Genomic DNA, 20,000 nt, shown 5'->3' on the forward strand with positions numbered 1-20,000 from the left:
AATCATGAGAAAACCAATAGATACAGTTGAAGTTGGGAGTTTACATAGACCTTAGCAGAATACATTTAAACTCTGTTTTTCACAATTCCTGACATTTAATCCTAGTAAAAATGCCCTGTTTTAGGTCAGTTAGGATCACCACTTTATTTTAAGAGAGAGAGAGAGAACATTCAGAGCCCTTGACTTTTACCACATTTTATTATATTACAGAATTATTCTAAAATGTATTAAATTGTTTTTTTCCTCATCAATCTACACACAGTACCCCATAATGACCAAGCAAAAAGTGTTTCTATTTTTTACATAATAATAAAAAACTGATATCACATTTACATAAAAATAAAAATATCATATTTTCATAAGTATTCTTAACTCTCCCCTCGAAACCCTCCTCTCTATTCTCTCCACTATAAACCCTCCCCTCTATTATCTCCACTATAAACCCTCCCCTCTATTCTCTCCACTATAAACCCTCCTCTCTATTCTCTCCACTATAAACCCTCCCCTCTATTATCTCCACTATACACCCTCCCCTCTATTATCTCCACTATAAACCCTCCCCTCTATTCTCTCCACTATAAACCCTCCTCTCTATTCTCTCCACTATAAACCCTCCCCTCTATTATCTCCACTATAAACCCTCCCCTCTATTATCTCCACTATAAACCCTCCCCTCTATTATCTCCACTATAAACCCTCCCCTCTATTCTCTCCACTATAAACCCTCCTCTCTATTCTCTCCACTATAAACCCTCCCCTCTATTATCTCCACTATAAACCCTCCCCTCTATTCTCTCCACTATAAACCCTCCTCTCTATTCTCTCCACTATAAACCCTCCTCTCTATTCTCTCCACTATACACCCTCCCCTCTATTATCTCCACTATAAACCCTCCCCTCTATTCTCTCCACTATAAACCCTCCTCTCTATTCTCTCCACTATAAACCCTCCCCTCTATTATCTCCACTATAAACCCTCCCCTCTATTATCTCCACTATAAACCCTCCCCTCTATTATCTCCACTATAAACCCTCGCCTCTATTCTCTCCACTATAAACCCTCCCCTCTATTCTCTCCACTATAAACCCTCCCCTCTATTCTCTCCACTATAAACCCTCCTCTCTATTCTCTCCACTATAAACTACAAAACCAAGAACAACAACAAGAACACCAACAACAGCACCAACAACACCAACAACACAAATAATAAGAACACCAACAACAACAACAACAAGAACAACAACACCAACAACACCAACAACAAGAACACCAACAACACAAATAATAAGAACACCAACAACAACAACAACACCAACAAGAACACCAACAACACCAACAACAACAACAACACCAACAACAAGAACACCAACAAGAACACCAACAACAACACGTTTACTACAGTTCTAAAGAATAAAGGAATAAACACACACACACACACACACACACACACACACACACACACACACACACACACACACACACACACACACACACACACACACACACACACACACACACAGCCTCCCCCCTCCATAAACACACACGATCCCAGCATACTCACGTGCATGCTGGAAGCCAGTCGTCATGCGTTTGTAGAGCTTACACCTCCACTCCAAAGCTCGGAGCTGCTTGTCCTTGTCACAGGCCTCCAAAGGCCGTCTCTCTGGGCCTGAGCAGCCATCTCCCCTGCCCTCCTCTCTGCCTCGATGACCAGTCTGCCACGGTGGGCCTCGCGACTCTCCACACTGACAACTACAACACAGACACAAAACAGACAAGTTCTAGATGTCCCATTGTAGTTCTCCTGCCCTCCGCACAGCCTCACCACTCTAGAAGGACTAGAACACAGACAGACATGGGTTGCATCTGTCATGAATGTTCTCAGCCAGAGTGGCCGCCATATTGATGCCCAAAATCAATTTTAGCTAGCTAGCTCTCAATGGCGGAATATACGGCTCATCGCGACTCTGTGGTAAAAAAAGATATATATTTTAAAAACTAGCTGTAGTCCCCTTATGGTGCTCCAACCGGCTTGTTTAAAGCCCTGAAAATCTGTCATTTCCTGATGTTTACATCTACCTTATAAACAGCCCTTCACCCTACACTGGAGCAAGCCTAAAGGGATACAAAAGAACTTAGATATTTCAGTGTGGGTTGGGTGAATTTTTTGCAGGACAGGAAGATTTTCCTTTTCACAGGCAAGGTTTTACTGCAGTGAGCTAAATCAGGGTCACACAGAGTGTTTCTTGGTCTTAAACAAATCTACTTTGAAACAAAAGTATATACCTCACACACATGGTTCTGAGCTAAAAGAAGAAGACGTGTACCATGTCAGATACACAGTTGTAATGTATGATAGTACAGTGCATTCGGAGAGTATTCAGACCACTTGACTTTTCACACATTCTGTTACGATACTATTGATGAAATAGTTTCCCCCCATCTCATTATTCTACACACCGTACACCATAATGACAAAGAAAAAGCAGTTTTTATTTTTATTTGTGCAATTGTATAAAAAAAATAAAAAATAAAAATGTTATAAAAAATGGAAAACATCCCATTTACATGAGTATTCAGACACTTTACTCAGTACTTTCTTGAAGCACCTTTGGCAGTGATTTTTAAACATTTCACCTTTATTTAACCAGGCAAGTCAATTAAGAACAAATTTTTATTTTCAATGACAGCCTAGGAACAATGGGTTAACTGCCTTGTTCAGGGGCAGAGCGACAGATTTGTACCTTGTCAGCTCGGGGGTTTGAGCGTGCAACCTTCCGGTTACTAGTCCAACGCTCTAACCACTAGGCTACCTGCCTCTAACCACTAGGCTACCCGCCTCTAACCACTAGGCTACCCGCCTCTAACCACTAGGCTACCCGCCTCTAACCACTAGGCTACCCTGCCGCCCCATTGAAGCCTTCAGTCTTCTTGGGTATGACGCTACAAGCTTAGCAAACCTGTATTTGGGGAGTTTCTCCCATTCTACTCTGTAGATCCTCTCAAGCTCTGTCAGGTTGGATGAGGAGAGTCGCTGCACAGCTATTTTCAAGTTTCTCCAGGGATGTTCAATCGGGGTCACGTCCGGCATCTGGCTGGGCCAGTCAAGGGCATTTAGAGACTTGTCCCGAAACCACTCATGCGTTGTCTTGGCTGTGTGCTTAGGGTCGTTGTCCTGTTGGAAGGTGAACCTTTGCCCCAGTTTGAGGTCCTGAGCGCTCTGGAGCAGGTTTTCATCATGGATCTCTCTGTACTTTGCTCTGTTCATCTTTCCCTCGATCCTGACTAGTCTCCCAGTCCTTGTCGCTGAACAACATCCCCACAGCATGATGCTGCCACGACCATGCTTCACTGTAGGGACGGTGCCAGGTTTCCTCCAGACGTGACGCTTGTCATTCAGGCCAAAGAGTTCAATCTTAGTTTCATCAGATCAGAGAATCTTCTGAGAGTCTTTAGTTGCCTTTTGGCAAACTCCAAGCGGGCTATCATGTGTCTTTCACTGAGGAGTGGCTTCCGGCTGGCCACTCTTCCATAAATGCCTGTTTATTGGAGTGCTTCTGGAAGGTTCTCTTATCTCCATAGAGGAACTCTGGAGCTCTGTCAGTGTGACCATGGGGTTCTTGGTCACCTCCCTGACCAAGGCCCTTCCCCCCCCCCCCCCCCCACTGTGTTCTTAGGGACCTTCAGTGCTGCAGAAATGTTTGGGTACCCTTCCCCAGATCTGTACCTCAGCACAATCCTGTCTCGGAGCTCTACGGACAATTCCTTTGATCTCATGGCTAGATTTTTGCTCTGACATGCACTGTCAACTGTGGGACCTACCTTATATAGACAGGTGTGTGCCTTTCCAAATCACGTCCAATCAATTGAATGTACCACAGGTGGACTCCAATCAAGTTGCAGAAACATCTCACCTGAGCTCAATTTTGAGTCTCATAGCAAAGGGTCTGAATACTTAAGTAAAAAAAGCTATTTCTGTTTTTTATTTTTGATAAATTATAAAAAATGTAAAAAAGTTTTTGCTTTGTCAATATGGGGTATGGTGTGTAGATTGATGAGGAGAAAACAATAATTTAACTAGAATAAAACTGTAACGTAACAAAATGTGAAAAAAGTCAAGTGGTATGAATACTTTCCGAAAGCGCTGTATCCGTGTGGTCCGTTTGTCTATCTGCCTGTCTGTCTGTCTATCTGCCTGTCTGTCTGTCTATCTGTCTGTCTGTCTGTCTATCTCCCTGTCTGTCTGTCTATCTGCCTGTCTGTCTGTCTATCTGCCTGTCCGTCTGTCTATCTCCCTGTCTGTCTGTCTATCTGCCTGTCTGTCTGTCCATCTGCCTGTCCGTCTGTCTATCTGCCTGTCCGTCTGTCTGTCTGCCTGTCCGTCTATCTGTCTGTCTGTCTCTCTGTCTCTCTGTCTATCTGCCTGTCTGTCTCTATGTCTGTCTCTCTGTCTGTCTGTCTGTCCGTCCGTCCGTCCGTCCGTCTGTCTGTCTGTCTGTCTGTCTGTCTGCCTGTCCGTCCGTCCGTCTGTCTATCTGCCTGTCCGTCCGTCTGTCTGCCTGCCTGCCTGCCTGCCTGCCTGTCTGCCTGCCTGTCTGTCTGTCTGTCTGTCTGTCTGTCCGTCTGTCTGTCTGTCCGTCTGTCCGTCTATCTATCTGCGTGTCCGTCTGTCTGTCTATTTATCTCTCTGTCTGTCTGTCCGTCTGTCTGTCCGTCTGTCCGTCTATCTATCTGCCTGTCCGTCTGTCTGTCTATTTGTCTCTCTGTCTGTCCGTCCGTCTGTCTATCTGCCTTGTGTTTACACTCGGTGATTATCTTTCCAATTAGCATGTGGGATGGCGATTGGCATCGCTGGGACCAGGGGCAAATAGCAGGGGGATGGGGGTCAGAGGTGGAGATATGGGGGTGAGAGGGAGTAGATAGGGGGCTGTAGAGGATAGACAGCTGAACAGACTCAGATAACACAACAGAGTGCCACTGAACCTTGAAAGGTGACCAGCTCTGAGAACATCTTATCTCTGACTCCCTCTTCCCTTCTCTTTTTGCTGTTGTTTTGTGTTTGTTCATTTTTAGTCGATTGCAAAAAACGTGACAGGTCATTACAGTACATGCAGTGTAAACAAGGTCATTCTCTCGTGCTTTCTCTCTCTCTCTCTCTCTACTTCACGGCTGATTCCTTTCTCTCCACACCCTCTACTTTCTTTCACTCAGACAAAGTGAGTCAAATTCACAGTGCTCCTTAAAAACTAAAGATCCTCAAGAACTCAATAACAACAATTACTATACTCAGTAAACCGTTAGAGGACATTAGTTTAAGGTCAAGAACAGTTTCCTGCAGAACAGCATTTCACTTGAAAGGAATAACAACATTCCGATACTGAGTAAACAGTAGAAAGCATTTGAGTTGTTCAGTGCAGTGCACACACATACATACAGGATCTAGCTCAAGTTGAAAACAGCAGAAGTAATGACACAGACAAATAAGAGGTCAAATGTTTTCTTTACCAGGAAGAAAAATAATCAGTTTACCTCCAATCCCCTCTTCCCTCTCCCCTCTCTCCTTTTCCCTCTCTTCTCTCTTCACTCTCCTCTCCCATCTCTACTCTCTCCTCTCCTCTCCCATCTCTCCTCTCTCCTCTCTCCCTCTCTCCTCTCCCATCTCTCCTCTCTCCCTCTCTCCCTCTCTCCTCTCCTCTCCCATCTCTCCTCTCTCCCTCTCTCCTCTCCCATCTCTCCTTTCTCCCATCTCTTCATCTCTCCCTCTCCCATCTCTCCTCTCTCCATCTCTCCTCTCCCATCTCTCCTCTCTCCCTCTCTCCCTCTCTCCTCTCCTCTCACATCTCTCCTCTCTCCCTCTCTCCTCTCCCATCTCTCCTTTCTCCCATCTCTTCATCTCTCCCTCTCCCATCTCTCCTCTCCCCATCTCTCCTCTCCCATCTCTCGTCTCTCCCTCTCTCCCTCTCTCCTCTCCTCTCACATCTCTCCTCTCTCCCTCTCTCCTCTCCCATCTCTCCTCTCTCCTCTCTCCCTCTCTCCCTCTCTCCTCTCCTCTCCCATCTCTCATCTCTCCCATCTCTCCCTCTCTCCTCTCCTCTCCCCTCTCTCCTCTCTCCCTCTCTCCCACTCTCCTCTCCTCTCCCATCTCTCCTCTCTCCCTCTCTCCTCTCCCATCTCTCCTCTCTCCCTCTCTCCCTCTCTCCTCTCGTCTCCCATCTCTCCTCTCTCCCATCTCTCCATCTCTCCTCTCCCTCTTTCCTCTTCCATCTCTCCCTCTCTCCTCTCCTCTCCCATCTCTCCCTCTCTCCTCTCTCCCTCTCTCCCTCTCTCCTCTCCTCTCCCATCTCTCCCTCTCTCCTCTCCTCTCCCTCTCTCCCTCTCTCCTCTCTCCTCTCCTCTCCTCTCTTTCCTCTCCCATCTCTCCCTCTCTCCTCTCCTCTCCCATCTCTCTCGCTCTCCTCTCTCCCTCTCTCCCTCTCTCCTCTCTTCTCCCATCTCTCCCTCTCTCCCTCTCTCCCTCTCTCCTCTCCCATCTCTCCCTCTCTCCTCTCCTCTCCCCTCTCTCCTCTCCCCTCTCTCCTCTCTCTCCCTCTCCCCTCTCTCCTCTCCCTCTCTCCCTCTCTCCTCTCCTCTCCCCTCTCTCCTCTCTCCCTCTCTCCTCTCTCTCCCTCTCCCCTCTCTCCTCTCCTCTCCTCTCTCTCCTCTCTCCTCTCCTCTCTCTCCTCTCCCCTCTCTCCTCTCCTCTCCTCTTTCTCCCTCTCTCCCTCTCTCTCTCCCTCTCTCCTCTCCTCTCTCCCTCTCTCCTCTCCTCTTTCCTATCTCCCTCTCCTCTCTACCTCTCTCCTCTCCTCTCTCCATCTCTCCTCTCCCATCTCTCCTCTCTCCCTCTCTCCCTCTCTCCTCTCCTCTCCCATCTCTCATCTCTCCCATCTCTCCCTCTCTCCTCTCCTCTCCCCTCTCTCCTCTCTCCCTCTCTCCTCTCCTCTCCCCTCTCTCCTCTCTCCCTCTCTCCTCTCTCCCTCTATCCCTCTCTCCTCTCCTCTCCCATCTCTCCCTCTCTCCTCACCTCTCCCCTCTCTCCTCTCTCCCTCTCTCCCTCTCTCCTCTCCTCTCCCATCTCTCCTCTCTCCCTCTCTCCTCTCCCATCTCTCCTCTCTCCCTCTCTCCCTCTCTCCTCTCCTCTCCCATCTCTCCTCTCTCTCATCTCTCCATCTCTCCTCTCCCTCTTTCCTCTCCCATCTCTCCCTCTCTCCTCTCCTCTCCTCTCCCATATCTCCCTCTCTCCTCTCTCCCTCTCTCCCTCTCTCCTCTCCTCTCCCATCTCTCCCTCTCTCCTCTCCTCTCCCTCTCTCCCTCTCTCCTCTCCCATCTCTCCCTCTCTCCTCTCCTCTCCCCTCTCTCCTCTCCCCTCTCTCCTCTCTCTCCCTCTCCCCTCTCTCCTCTCTTTATTCTCCTCTCTCCCTCTCTCCTCTCCCTCTCTCCCTCTCTCCTCTCCTCTCCCCTCTCTCCTCTCTCTCCCCCTCCCCTCTCTCCTCTCCTCTCCTCTCTCTCCTCTCTCCTCTCCTCTCCTCTCTCTCCTCTCCCCTCTCTCCTCTCTCCTCTCCTCTCCTCTCTCTCCCTCTCTCCCTCTCTCCCTCTCTCCTCTCCTCTCCTCTCTCCCTCTCTCCTCTCCTCTTTCCTCTCTCCCTCTCCTCTCTCCCTCTCTCCTCTCCTCTCTCCCTCTCTCCTCTCTCCCTCTCTCCTCTCTCTCTTACTCTCAGACACATCAAAGCTCCAGAACCCAAGCCGTAAGCAGTCCGTCTCCAGAAGTCTCAAGCACCTCTTTAACTCCTCCAACAAGTTTGTCAAGACTCTCAAAAGGTGAGCAAGTAGTGTGTTTGTGTAAAATACTTTGGATGCACATTCCTCTGGATACTGTAACAGATATTGTTGCCTAGTAACCTTACCTATATACATATCTACTTCCATCACTGACCCTGTATATAGTATGTTGCTTACTTACTTGTGTTCTTCATAATTCTTCTTATTTATACTGTGCTGTTATCAAATCAAATCAAATCAAATTGTATTTGTCACATACACATGGTTAGCAGATGTTAATCTGAGTGTAGCGAAATACTTGTGCTTCTAGTTCCGACAATGCAGTAATAACCAACGAGTAATCTAACCTAACAATTCCACAACAACTACCTTATACACACAAGTGTAAAGGAATGAAGAATATGTACATAAAGATATATGAATGAGTGATGGTACAGAACGGCATAGGCAAGATGCAGTAGATGTATCGAGTACCGTATATACATATGATATGAGTAATGTAGGGTATGTAAACATAAAAGTGGCGTTGTTTAAAGTGGCTAGTGACACATGTATTACATAAAGATGGCAAGATGCAGTAGATGGTATAGAGTACAGTATATACATATGAGATGAGTAATGTAGGGTATGTAAACATTATATTAAGTGGCATTGTTTAAAATGGCTAGTAATGCATTTTTTACATCAATTTTCCATTATTACATTTCCAGCCATTATTGGCAATTTTCCAGACAATCAATATTAGTGGTGGCTGTTTAACAGTCTGATGGCCTTGAGATAGAAGCTGTTTTTCAGTCTCTCAGTCCCTGCTTTGATGCACCTGTACTGACCTCGCCTTCTGGATGATAGCGGGGTGAACAGGCAGTGGCTCGGGTGGTTGTTGTCCTTGATGATCTTTATGGCCTTCCTGTGACATCGGGTGGTGTAGGTATCCTGGAGGGCAGGTGGTTTGCCCCCGGTGATGCGTTGTGCAGAACTCACTACCCTCTGGAGAGCCTTACGGTTGTGGGCGGAGCAGTTGCTGTACCAGGCGGTGATACAGCCCGACAGGATGCTCTCGATTGTGCATCTATAAAAGTTTGTGAGTGTTTTTGGTGACAAGCCTAATTTCTTCAGCCTCCTGAGGATGAAGAGGCACTGCTGCGCCTTCTTCACCACGCTCTCTGTGTGGGTGGACCAATTCAGTTTGTCTGTGATGTGTACGCCGAGGAACTTAAAACTTACTACCCTCTCCACTACTGTCCCGTCGATGTGGATAGGGGGTGCTCCCTCTGCTGTTTCCTGAAGTCCACGATCATCTCCTTTGTTTTGTTGACGTTGATTGTGAGGTTATTTTCCTGACACCACACTCCGAGGGCCCTCACTTCCTCCCTGTAGGCCGTCTCGTCGTTGTTGGTAATCAAGCCTACCACTGTAGTGTCGTCCGCAAACTTGATGATTGAGTTGGAGGTTGTGCATGGTTGCATGGTTGTTACCTACCCTCACCACCTGGGGGCGGCCCGTCAGGAAGTCCAGTACCCAGTTGCACAGGGCGGGGTCGAGACCCAGGGCCTCGAGCTTGATGGCGAGTTTGGAGGGTACTATGGTGTTAAATGCCGAGCTGTAGTCGATGAACAGCATTCTCACATAGGTCTTCCTCTTGTCCAGATGGGTTAGGTTAGTGTGCAGTGTGGTTGCGATTGCGTCGTCTGTGGACCTATTGGGGCGGTAAGCAAATTGGAGTGGGTCTAGGGTGTTAGGTAGGCTGGAGGTGATATGGTCGTTGACTAGTTTCTCAAAGCACTTCATGATGACGGAAGTGAGTTCTACGGGGCGGTAGTTGTTTAGCTCAGTTACCGTAGCTTTCTTGGGAACAGGAACAATGGTGGCCCTCTTGAATGTGGGGACAGCAGACTGGGATAAGGATTGATTTAATATGTCCGTAAACACACCAGCCAACTGGTCTGCGCATGATCTGAGGATGCGGGTGGGGATGCCGTCTGGGCCTGCAGCCTTGCTAGGGTTAACACGTTTAAATGTTTTAGTCACGTCAGCTGCAGTGAAGGAGAGTCCTCAGGTTTTGGTAGCGGGCCATGTCAGTGGCACTGTATTGTCCTCAAAGCGAGCAAATAAGTTATTTATTCTGTATGGGAGCAAGACATCCTGGTCCGCGACGGGGCTGGTTTTCTTTTTGTAATCCGTGATTGACTGTAAAACCCTGCCACATACCTCTTGTGTTGAGCCGTTGAATTGCGACTCTACTTTGTCTCTATACTGACGCTTAGGAGGGAATAGCTACACTGTTTGTATTTGGTCATGTTTCCGGTCACCTTGCTCTGGTTAAAAGCAGTGGTTCGCACGTTCAGTTTCGCGCGAATGCTGCCACCAATCCACGGTTTCTGGTTTGGGAATGTTTCAACAGTTGCTGTGGGTACGACATCGCCGATGCACTTGCTATTGAACTCGCTCACCAAATCAGCGTATTCGTCAATGCTGTTGTTGGATGCAATGCGGAACATATCCCAATCCACGTGATCAAAGCAGTCTTGAAGCGTGGAATCCAATTGGTCGGACCAGCGTTGAACAGACCTGAACGCGGGAGCTTCCTGTTTTAGTCTTTGTCTATAGGCTGGGAGCAACAAAATGGAGTCGTGGTTAGCTTTTCCAAAAGGAGGGTGGGGGAGGGCCTTATATGCGTCGCGGAAGTTAGAATAACAATGATCCAGGGTTTTACCAGCGCTGGTTGCACAATCGATATGCTGATAGAATTTAGGGAGTCTTGTTTTCAGATTAGCCTTGTTAAAATCCCCAGCTACGATGAATGCAGCCTCAGGATATGTGGTTTCCAGTTTACATAGAGTCAAATAAAGTTTGTTCAGGGCCATCGATGTGTCTGCTTGGGGGGGAATACATACGGCTGTGATTATAATCGAAGAGAATTCTCTTGGTAGATAATGCGGTTGACATTTGATTGTGAGGAATTCTAAGTCAGGTGAACAGAAGGACTTGAGTTCCTGTATGTTGTTATGATCACACCACATCTTGTTAATCATAAGGCATACCCCCCCCCCCGCCCCTCTTCTTACCAGAAAGATGCTTGTTTCTGTCGGCGCGATGCGTGAAGAAACCAGCTGGCTGTACCGACTCCGATAGCGTCTCTCCAGTGAGCCATGTTTCCGTGAAGCAAAGAACGTTACAGTCTCATGTCTCTCTGGAATGCTACCCTTGCTCGGATTTCATCTACCTTGTTGTCAAGAGACTGGACATTGGCGAGTAGTATGCTAGGGAGTGGTGCGCGATGTGCCCGTCTCCGGAGCGTGACCAGAAGACCGCTTCGTTTGCCCATTTTACGGCGTCGTTGTTTTGGTTCGCCGGCTGGGATCCGCTATTGTCCTGGGTTGTGGGCAAAACACAGGATCTGCTTCGGGAAGTTGTATTCCTGGTCGTAATGATGGTGAGTTGACGTTTCTCTTCTATTCAGTCGTTCCTCCCGACTGTATGTAATGAAACCTAAGATTACCTGGGGTACCAATGTAAGAAATAACACGTAAGAAAACAAAATACTGCATAGCTTCCTAGGAACGCGAAGCGAGGCGGCCATCTCTGTCGGCGCCGGAAGTAAAACTGTTCCAAGTGGAGTGTTTAACTGAGAAAGCACTGTTCCATTTTGCTGGTTCTGTAGGGGGGTTTACCTGGCGGCAGTGTTCTACCACAAAGACAGTCTACTGGTGACCACAGAGGACCAGATCCCTATAGTGGAGGTGGATGACTCTTACGGCAGCTCTCTCATGCAGGACTTCCTATGGTTCACTAAGGTATTGTGGGTAATGTAGTTCATTACAGGGCAGCAGCCATATATAGAGCATTTTTAGCACTCGTGTATCAGGCTGGATTCTGCGTTTCAATCAAATTACTGTACATCAATATTTCTCTACAATTATGTTTATAATGCAGTCTCTCTCTCTCTCTCTCTCACTCTTTCTCTCTGTCTCTCTCTCTCTCTCTCTCTCTCTCTCTCTCTCTCTCTCTCTCTCGCTCTACCTATCCCCTTTTCTCTCTCTAGTTGTCGTGTATGTGGGAGGATGTGCGGTGGCTGAGACAGAGTATGTCTGTCTCCATGTCCTCCTCCTCCACACTACAGGCCAGACAGAAGATGTTGGCTGCCGCTGGGCAACTACAGGTACACCCCTGTGTGTGTGTGTGTGTGGGGGGGGGGGGGGTGTGTGTGTATGTGAGTCAGAGATTAGTAGATAGGCCGACATACAGATACAGGGGCAAAAAAGTATTTAGTCAGCCACCAATTGCGCAAGTTCTCCCACTTCAAAATATGAGAGAGGCCTGTAATTTTCATCATAGGTACACTTCAACTATGACAGACAAAATGAGAGAAAAAATCCAGAAAATTACATTGTAGGATTTTTTATATATTTATTTGCAAATTATGGTGGAAAATAAGTATTTGGTCACCTACAAACAAGCAAGATTTCTGGCTCTCACAGACCTGTAACTTCTTCTTTAAGTGGCTCCTCTGTCCCCCACCTGTATTAATGGCACCTGTTTGAACTTGTTATCAGTATAAAAGACACCTGTCCACAACCTCAAACAGTCACACTCCAAACTCCACTATGGCCAAGACCAAAGAGCTGTCAAACAAAATTGTAGACCTGCACCAGGCTGGGAAGACTGAATCTGCAATAGGTAAGCAGCTTGGTTTGAAGATATCAACTGTGGGAGCAATTATTAGGAAATGGAAGACATACAAGACCACTGATAATCTCCCTCGATCTGGGGCTCCATGCAAGATCTCACCCCGTGGGGTCAAAATGATCACAAGAACGGTGAGCAAAAATCCCAGAACCACACGGGGGGACCTAGTGAATGACCTGCAGAGAGCTGGGACCAAAGTAACAAAGCCTACCATCAGTAACACACTACGCCGCCAGGGACTCAAATTCTGCAGTGCCAGACGTGTCCCCCTGCTTAAGCCAGTACATGTCCAGGCCCGTCTGAAGTTTGCTAGAGAGCATTTGGATGATCCAGAAGATTGGGAGAATGTCATATGGTCAGATGAAACCAAAATAGAACTTTTTGGTAAAAACTCAACTCGTCGTGTTTGGAGGACAAAGAATGCTGAGTTGCATCCAAAGAACACCATACCTACTGTGAAGCATGGGGGTGGAAACATCATGCTTTGGGGCTGTTTTTCTGCAATGGAACCAGGACGACTGATCCGTGTAAAAGAAAGAATGAATGGGGCCATGTATAGTGAGATTTTGAGTGAAAACCTCCTTCCACCAGCAAGGGCATTGAAGATGAAATGTGTCTGGGTCTTTCAGCATGATAATGATCCCAAACACACCGCCCGGGCAACGAAGGAGCATTTCAAGGTCATGGACCTTAGCCTAGCCAGTCTCCGGATCTCAACCCCATAGAAAATCTTTGGAGGGAGTTGAAAGTCCGTGTTAACCAGAAACAGCCCCAAAACATCACTGCTCTAGAGGAGATCTGCATGGAGGAATGGGCCAAAATACTAGCAACAGTGTGTGAAAACCTTGTGAAGACTTACCGAAAATGTTGTACCTCTGTCATTGCCAACAAAGGGTATATAACAAAGTATTGAGATAAACTTTTGTTATTTAAAAAAAAAAAAAATTATTTCACCTTTATTTAACCAGGTAGGCTAGTTGAGAACAAGTTCTCATTTGCAACTGCGACCTGGCCAAGATAAACGTTATTGACCAAATACTTATTTTCCACCATAATTTGCAAATAAATTCATAAAAAATCCTACAATGTGATTTTCTGTTTTTTTATTTTATTTTGTCTGTTATAGTTGAAGTGTACCTGTGATGAAAATTACAGGCCTCTCTCATCTTTAAGTGGGAGAACTTGCACGATTGGTGGCTGACTAAACACTTTATTGCCCCACTGTATAAGGATTTATTGATTGATTGATGTCATTCTCAGAGCTTGTTGGGGACACACAACCTGGGGCGTCTCCACTACGAGCCCATCAAGGATCGTCATGGCAACGTGTTGCTAGTGACTATCCGGGACATGGAGAGCCAGTACTCATTCTTCAGTGGGAAGTGGATGCAGGTGTCCAAGCTACAAAGCCAGAGGAAGAGTCTGTCCACACCTGAAGAACCCTACGCACTGGACATACTGCTAATTACCATACAGGTAGAACATACCTTTACTATAACCTTACCATAACCCTGCCATAACCTTGCTATAACCCTACCATAACCTTACCATAACCCTACCATAACCTTACCATAACCTTACCATAACCTTACCATAGCCCTACCATAACCCTGCCATAACCTTGCTATGACCCTACCATAACCCTACCATAACCCTACCATAACCTTACCATAACCTTACCATAACCTTACCATAGCCCTCCCATAACCTTACCATAACCTTACCATAACCCTCCCATAACCTTACCATAACCTTACCATAACCCTACCATAGCCCTACCATAAACTTACCATAACCCTACTATAACCTTACCATAACCTTAGCATAACCTTACCATAGCCTACCATACTGTTCATCACTATATGAGTACCACAAACAAACACGTACACACAATTCTAGCCCTGTTATGGATTGTAATAATACAACAAAAAAAATATAGCTTTTCTATCTATCTTGAAATATAACTAATTGGAACACAAAAGCACTTATTCAACATGGTGGAGATAAAAGCTCGGTAATCAGAAGGCACAGTATGTGTGGATGGATGGATGGTGTGTGTTTTTTGGGCGTTGAGTGAGAAAGGAAATGGTTGCATATCCCAGAACCAATGTATTTCTGTGTCATGGATATATTGGAATTAGGGGATATCTGGAGGCTTAAATACCCTTAACTAGTGAGATATACATGGCGGAGGCTTAATCAATCTAGTCGACTTGATTACTTTCTTATGCCATTCTCTCTGGCACCAAAAGTTTTAAAACGTGTTGATAGGGGACAGAATGCGGTCGAATCATCAAATAATTGGCATATATATTACTCTTACAGATTTTCCACATGGGTGAGGATATTGGAAATTTAATCAAAGCCTACTGGAGGATAACTTGTTTATAACTAGGACAGAATAATTTATAACTGACTTTTTCAGACATAACATACTGTAGGTACAGCAGATCCCCTTATTGTATGGGACACTTTTAAATATGCCTTTAGAGGCCATGCAATTCAGTACTCATCTATAAAACAAAAGCAATTTAGATCAAAAGAGTCCATATTAACAAAGGAAATTGAAGGACTAACAGAACAATTAAACAGCAATAAAAACTGTACCATAGAGGCACCGAATAAGTTCCAAAAGAATTGGAGGAACTTATTCAAGAAAGATCCAGTGTAATATAATATAAAAGTAAAGCGAACTGAATTTGGGGAAAAATGCACCAAATTATTTTTCAATCTTCAACATAGAAATGCTACCAAAAAAAGGTATTGAAACTTCTTACAAATGGTGGAGTCACACATGATTCCCCGAATGATATGTTGAAATAGGAAGTAAAGCCTCCTCCATCTCCACTAAACGAAGCTAATTGTATGGATTTTTTTCCTATTAATAATGTAAAATGTACATCTGTACAGAAAGACTCATGTGAAGGCCAAATTACAGAGGAGGAATTTATTGATGCAATTAAAGCCTTTAAGGCTGGGAAACTCTAGGGCTGGATGGCATACCAGTGAAAGTGTACCAAACTTTTTTTGATATACTCAGAGGACCATTAGCATGTTTTAACCACTCCTATATAAATGGTAGATTATCGGACACTCAACAACAAGGTCTGATTTCATTATTACTGAAACAGGACCCAAGTGGTATATATAAAGATCCAGGCCATTTAAAAAATTGGAGGCCTCTTACACTTCAGTGTTGTGATGCAAATATTATAGCATAGAATTAACAAGGTATTGTCAGATATTATTCATCCTAATCAGACAGGTTTTTTACATGGATGATACATTGGAGATAATATAAGACAAGTACTGGAAACAATAGAACACTAGGAAATATCAGAGAAACCAGGCCTGGTTTTCATAGCTGATTTTGAAAAGGCTTTTGATAAAGTACGACTGGAGTCTCTTATAAAATGGGTTAAAGTTATGTATTGTAACCCTAGGTGTAAAATAGTAAATAATGGATACATTTCAGAAAGTTTTAAACTGTCAAGGGGAGTAAAACAAGGTTGTCCACTATCGGCATATCTATTTATTATTGCCATCGAAATGTTAACTGTTCAAATTAGATCCAACAATAATATTAAGGGATTAGAAATCCGTGGCTTAAAAACAAAGGTGTCATTGTACGCTGATGATTCATGTTTTCTTTTGAAACCACAATTAGAGTCTCTCCACAGCCTCATAGAGGATCTAGATACTTTCGCTAACCTCTCTGGATTAAAAACAAATTATGATAAGTGTACTATATTTTGTATTGGATCACTAAAAAATTCAACTTTTACATTACCGTGTAGTTTACCAATAAAATGGTCTGACGGGGATGTGGACATACTCGGTATACAAATCCCGAAAGAAAGAAATGATCTCACTACAATACATTTTTATAGAAAGTTAGCAAAAATAGATCAGATCTTGCTACCATGGAAAGGAAAATACCTGTCCATTTGTGGAAAAATCACCCTGATTAACTCTTTAGTCATATCACAGTTTATCTATTTGCTTATGGTTTTGCCTACACCTAGTGAACTGCTTTTTAAATTATATGAACAAAAGATATTCAATTTTATTTGGAATGGCAAGCCAGACAAAATTAAAAGCAATTTTTGTGGGGATTACAGGTCCCCACAAGTATAGTTAAACACGTCCACACACACACACATACACACATACACACACACACACATTTCACCAACTGACCCTGTATTCTCCCTTTCCCTCTGACACTCTCTTTCTCTCTCTGTCTGTCTCTCTGTCCCTCTGTCTCTGTCTCTCCATCTCTCTCTCATCCCTCCCTGCCTCCCTCTCTCTCCAGGACATCTCGGCCTACCAGAGGCGTAGCCAGCATCGCCTGACCTCAGGTCTGTACCTGGGTTACCTGAAGCTCAGCAGCTCTGTAGACCAGATCAGAGTGCTGGTGCCACAGAGGATGCCCAACATGCTGTGCCATGCGCGGGTACGAGACAACGCCAATGTCTCCAGGTGAGGACACACCACAGCGAGACGTTTAAGGTTTTCATTTTCAATACATTTGAACATGTTTTCACTTTGTCATTATGGTGTATTGTTTCTAGATGGATTTAAAAAGAAATGAGTCAGTGATATTGATAATGCTGTATTGTGCTGTTTAACCGTAGGTCGGTCTGTCTGTCTGTCTCTGTCTGTCTGTCTGTCTGTCTGTCTGTCTGTCTGTCTGTCTGTCTGTCTGTCTGTCTGTCTGTCTGTCTGTATTGTAGGTGGTAATAGGGTTGGCCTGTCTGTATTGTAGGTGGTAGTAGGGTTGGCCTGTCTGTATTGAAGGTGGTAGTAGGGTAGGCCTGTCTGTATTGTAGGTGGTAGTAGGGTTGGCCTGTCTGTATTGTAGGTGGTAGTAGGGTTGGCCTGTCTGTATTGTAGGTGTAACAGGGTTGGCCTGTCTGTATTGTAGGTGGTAATAGGTTTGGCCTGTCTGTATTGTAGGTGGTAATAGGGTTGGCCTGTCTGTATTGTAGGTGGTAATAGGGTTGGCCTGTCTGTATTGTAGGTGGTAATAGGGTTGGCCTGTCTGTATTGTAGGTGGTAATAGGGTTGGCCTGTCTGTATTGTAGGTGGTAGTAGGGTTGGCCTGTCTGTATTGTAGGTGGTAATAGGGTTGGCCTATCTATAATAGGTTGTATTCATTTTAGGACTTGGCACCTTAACAGTTGTTAGAATATTAGATATGCTCTGGCATTTTGGCGACGACTAAGTCATTTTTACCCCTCCCTCTTTGGACGTGTAGTTCATACATGCAGAGTGACTGTATTTCCTCAATTAGCCTGCATTATAGGGCAGCCCCCTAGCAATTCCACTTCTAGCCATTGAGCTTCAGCCCCTTCCCATTTGAGTGACAGCTAGCAAGAGGCACACAGAGCGAGAGAGAGAGAGAAAGCAATGACGTGGACATTTTTACTGGCTAAAAAGTACACAAAAATACTAGAAAATATGTTTAACTCAGAGGAATGCCAGTTTGCTGTTTACACCTCTGATGTTGTCAGCTAACGTTCACTGCATTACGCACATTCTCTACTGGGACACTAATCTACCTACAATATAATGTTACATTGACTGTGTGTGTGTGTGTGTGTGTGTGTGTGTGTGTGTGTGTGCGTGCGTGCGTGCGTGTGTGTGTGTGTGTGTGCGTGTGTGTGTGTGTATCTGTGTGTGTGTGTGTGTATCTGTGCGTGCGTGCGTGCGTACGTGCGTGCGTGTGTGTGTGTGTTTGTGTGTCTGAGTAATATCAGATCTGATTTCTATGGGTCTGGACTTGGAGGAATGGGTTCAAGTATGTGTGTAATGCTCCTTGGCTGCAGCCAGCAGAGTTCCTGGGCGCTAGTCAGCTGTGCTGCAGTCCTAGATCCTAGATACATTGGAAAGTTTTCAGTCAGAAACAAAGGGAAACATTGGAAGGTGTTTTTACCCAGAAAACACTGCAGTCGGACAGACTTTCTTCTCCTTCCATTTCTCTTATCTTTCGCTCTCTGTCTTCAATTCAATTCAATAGACTTTATTGGGATGGCAAGTTAAATTACTTTCATTGACAAAGTCTACTCTGTCTGTATTTTCTCTCTTTCTGTCTCTCGCTCCCTCCATCTTTCTCTCTTTCTCTCTCTCTCTCGCTCTCTCTCGCTCTCTCTCTCTCTCTCTCTGTCTCTCTTTTTCTCTCTATGTCTGTTTCTATTTCTCTCCCCTCCATCTCTCTCTCTCTCTCTCTCTCTCTCTCTCTCTCTCCCCTCTCTCTCTCTCTCTCTCTCTCTCTTTTTCTCTCTACATCTCTCTCTTTCTCTCCCCCTCCATCTTTCTCTCTCTCTCTCTCTCTCTCTCTCTCTCTCTCTCTCTCTCTCACACTCTCTCTAGTTCTCTGTCTCTCTCTTTCTCTCTCTCTCATGTTCATGTGTGAGACAGAGAGACAGACATTAAATGTTTTTGGGTATTTAGGATCCCCATTAGATGTTGTAAAAGCAGCAGCTACTCTTCCTGGGGTCCACACAAAACATGACACATAATACAGAACATTAATAGACAAGGACACATCTACATGTTTTATTTTTAAAGGCATACGTAGCCTACATATCAATCCATACACACAACATATCTAGGTCCAATAGGGGAGAGGCGTTGCGCCGTGAGGTGTTCCTTTATCTATTTTTGATACCAGGTTTGCTGTTTATTTGATCAATATGAGATGGAAGAGAGTTCCATACAATAATGGCTCTATATAATACTATACGCTTTCTTGAATTCGTTTTTTTGGGGACGGTGAAATGACCCCTGGTGGCATGTCTGGTGGGGTAAGTGTGTGTGTGAGAGCTGTGTTTAAGTTGACTATGCAAACAATGGGCTTTTCAACACATTAACAGACTTGATACAAAATATTGTGCAGTAATGTAATTCTTCACTGGATCAGTCTCACTGTTCGTTGTTGGGCATTTCCTGCCTACGTTTGCCAACTTTGACAATGAAGTAATCATTAAAATAATTGCCAACATCAACTGGTTTTGTGATGAATAAGCCATCTGATGGGATGAAAGATGGAGTTGAATTTCTGACGATAATTTCATTTAAAGACCAAAGTGTTTTTCCATCATTCTTTAAATTATTGATCTTGTTTTCATAATACAGTTTCTTCTTCTTTTGGTTTAGTCACATCATATCTCCATTTGCAGTAAGACAGTAAAGCTTTACCACTCTTGGGTAGTGGATTAATTTGGCTTCCCTCCAGGCCTGAGAACAAAGACTTTCCTCTAGGCTCATGTTAAAAATATGTCAGATAGGAGTGGCTATAGAGTCAGCTACTGTCCTCAGTAGCTTTTCATCTAAGTTGTCAATGCCAGGAGGTTTGTCATTATTGATCGATAACAATTTTTCCACCTCTCACACACTAACTTTACAAAATGCAATAATTGCACTGCTTTTCTTTCATGATGTTTCTTTACAAGTTTTTTTTTCGTCATTCTTTACATCATTGATCTTGGCT

General features: G+C 44.9%; 1 protein-coding gene across 1 annotated transcript in view; it reads left to right on the plus strand.

Annotated features, from left to right (window-relative positions):
* The window catches only part of LOC139377171 (ankyrin repeat and fibronectin type-III domain-containing protein 1-like), a 165,841-nt gene that overhangs the window by 81,969 nt on the left and 63,872 nt on the right, over nt 1–20,000 (plus strand). Inside the window, exons 10-14 of the mRNA XM_071120176.1 lie at nt 7,759–7,858; nt 11,481–11,613; nt 11,862–11,978; nt 13,766–13,981; nt 16,821–16,987. Coding sequence (XP_070976277.1) covers nt 7,759–7,858; nt 11,481–11,613; nt 11,862–11,978; nt 13,766–13,981; nt 16,821–16,987 — 733 coding nt within the window. The remainder of the gene's footprint in view (nt 1–7,758; nt 7,859–11,480; nt 11,614–11,861; nt 11,979–13,765; nt 13,982–16,820; nt 16,988–20,000) is intronic.

The sequence above is a fragment of the Oncorhynchus clarkii genome, chromosome 20 (assembly GCF_045791955.1).
Source record: "Oncorhynchus clarkii lewisi isolate Uvic-CL-2024 chromosome 20, UVic_Ocla_1.0, whole genome shotgun sequence".
Lineage (NCBI taxonomy): Eukaryota > Metazoa > Chordata > Actinopteri > Salmoniformes > Salmonidae > Oncorhynchus > Oncorhynchus clarkii.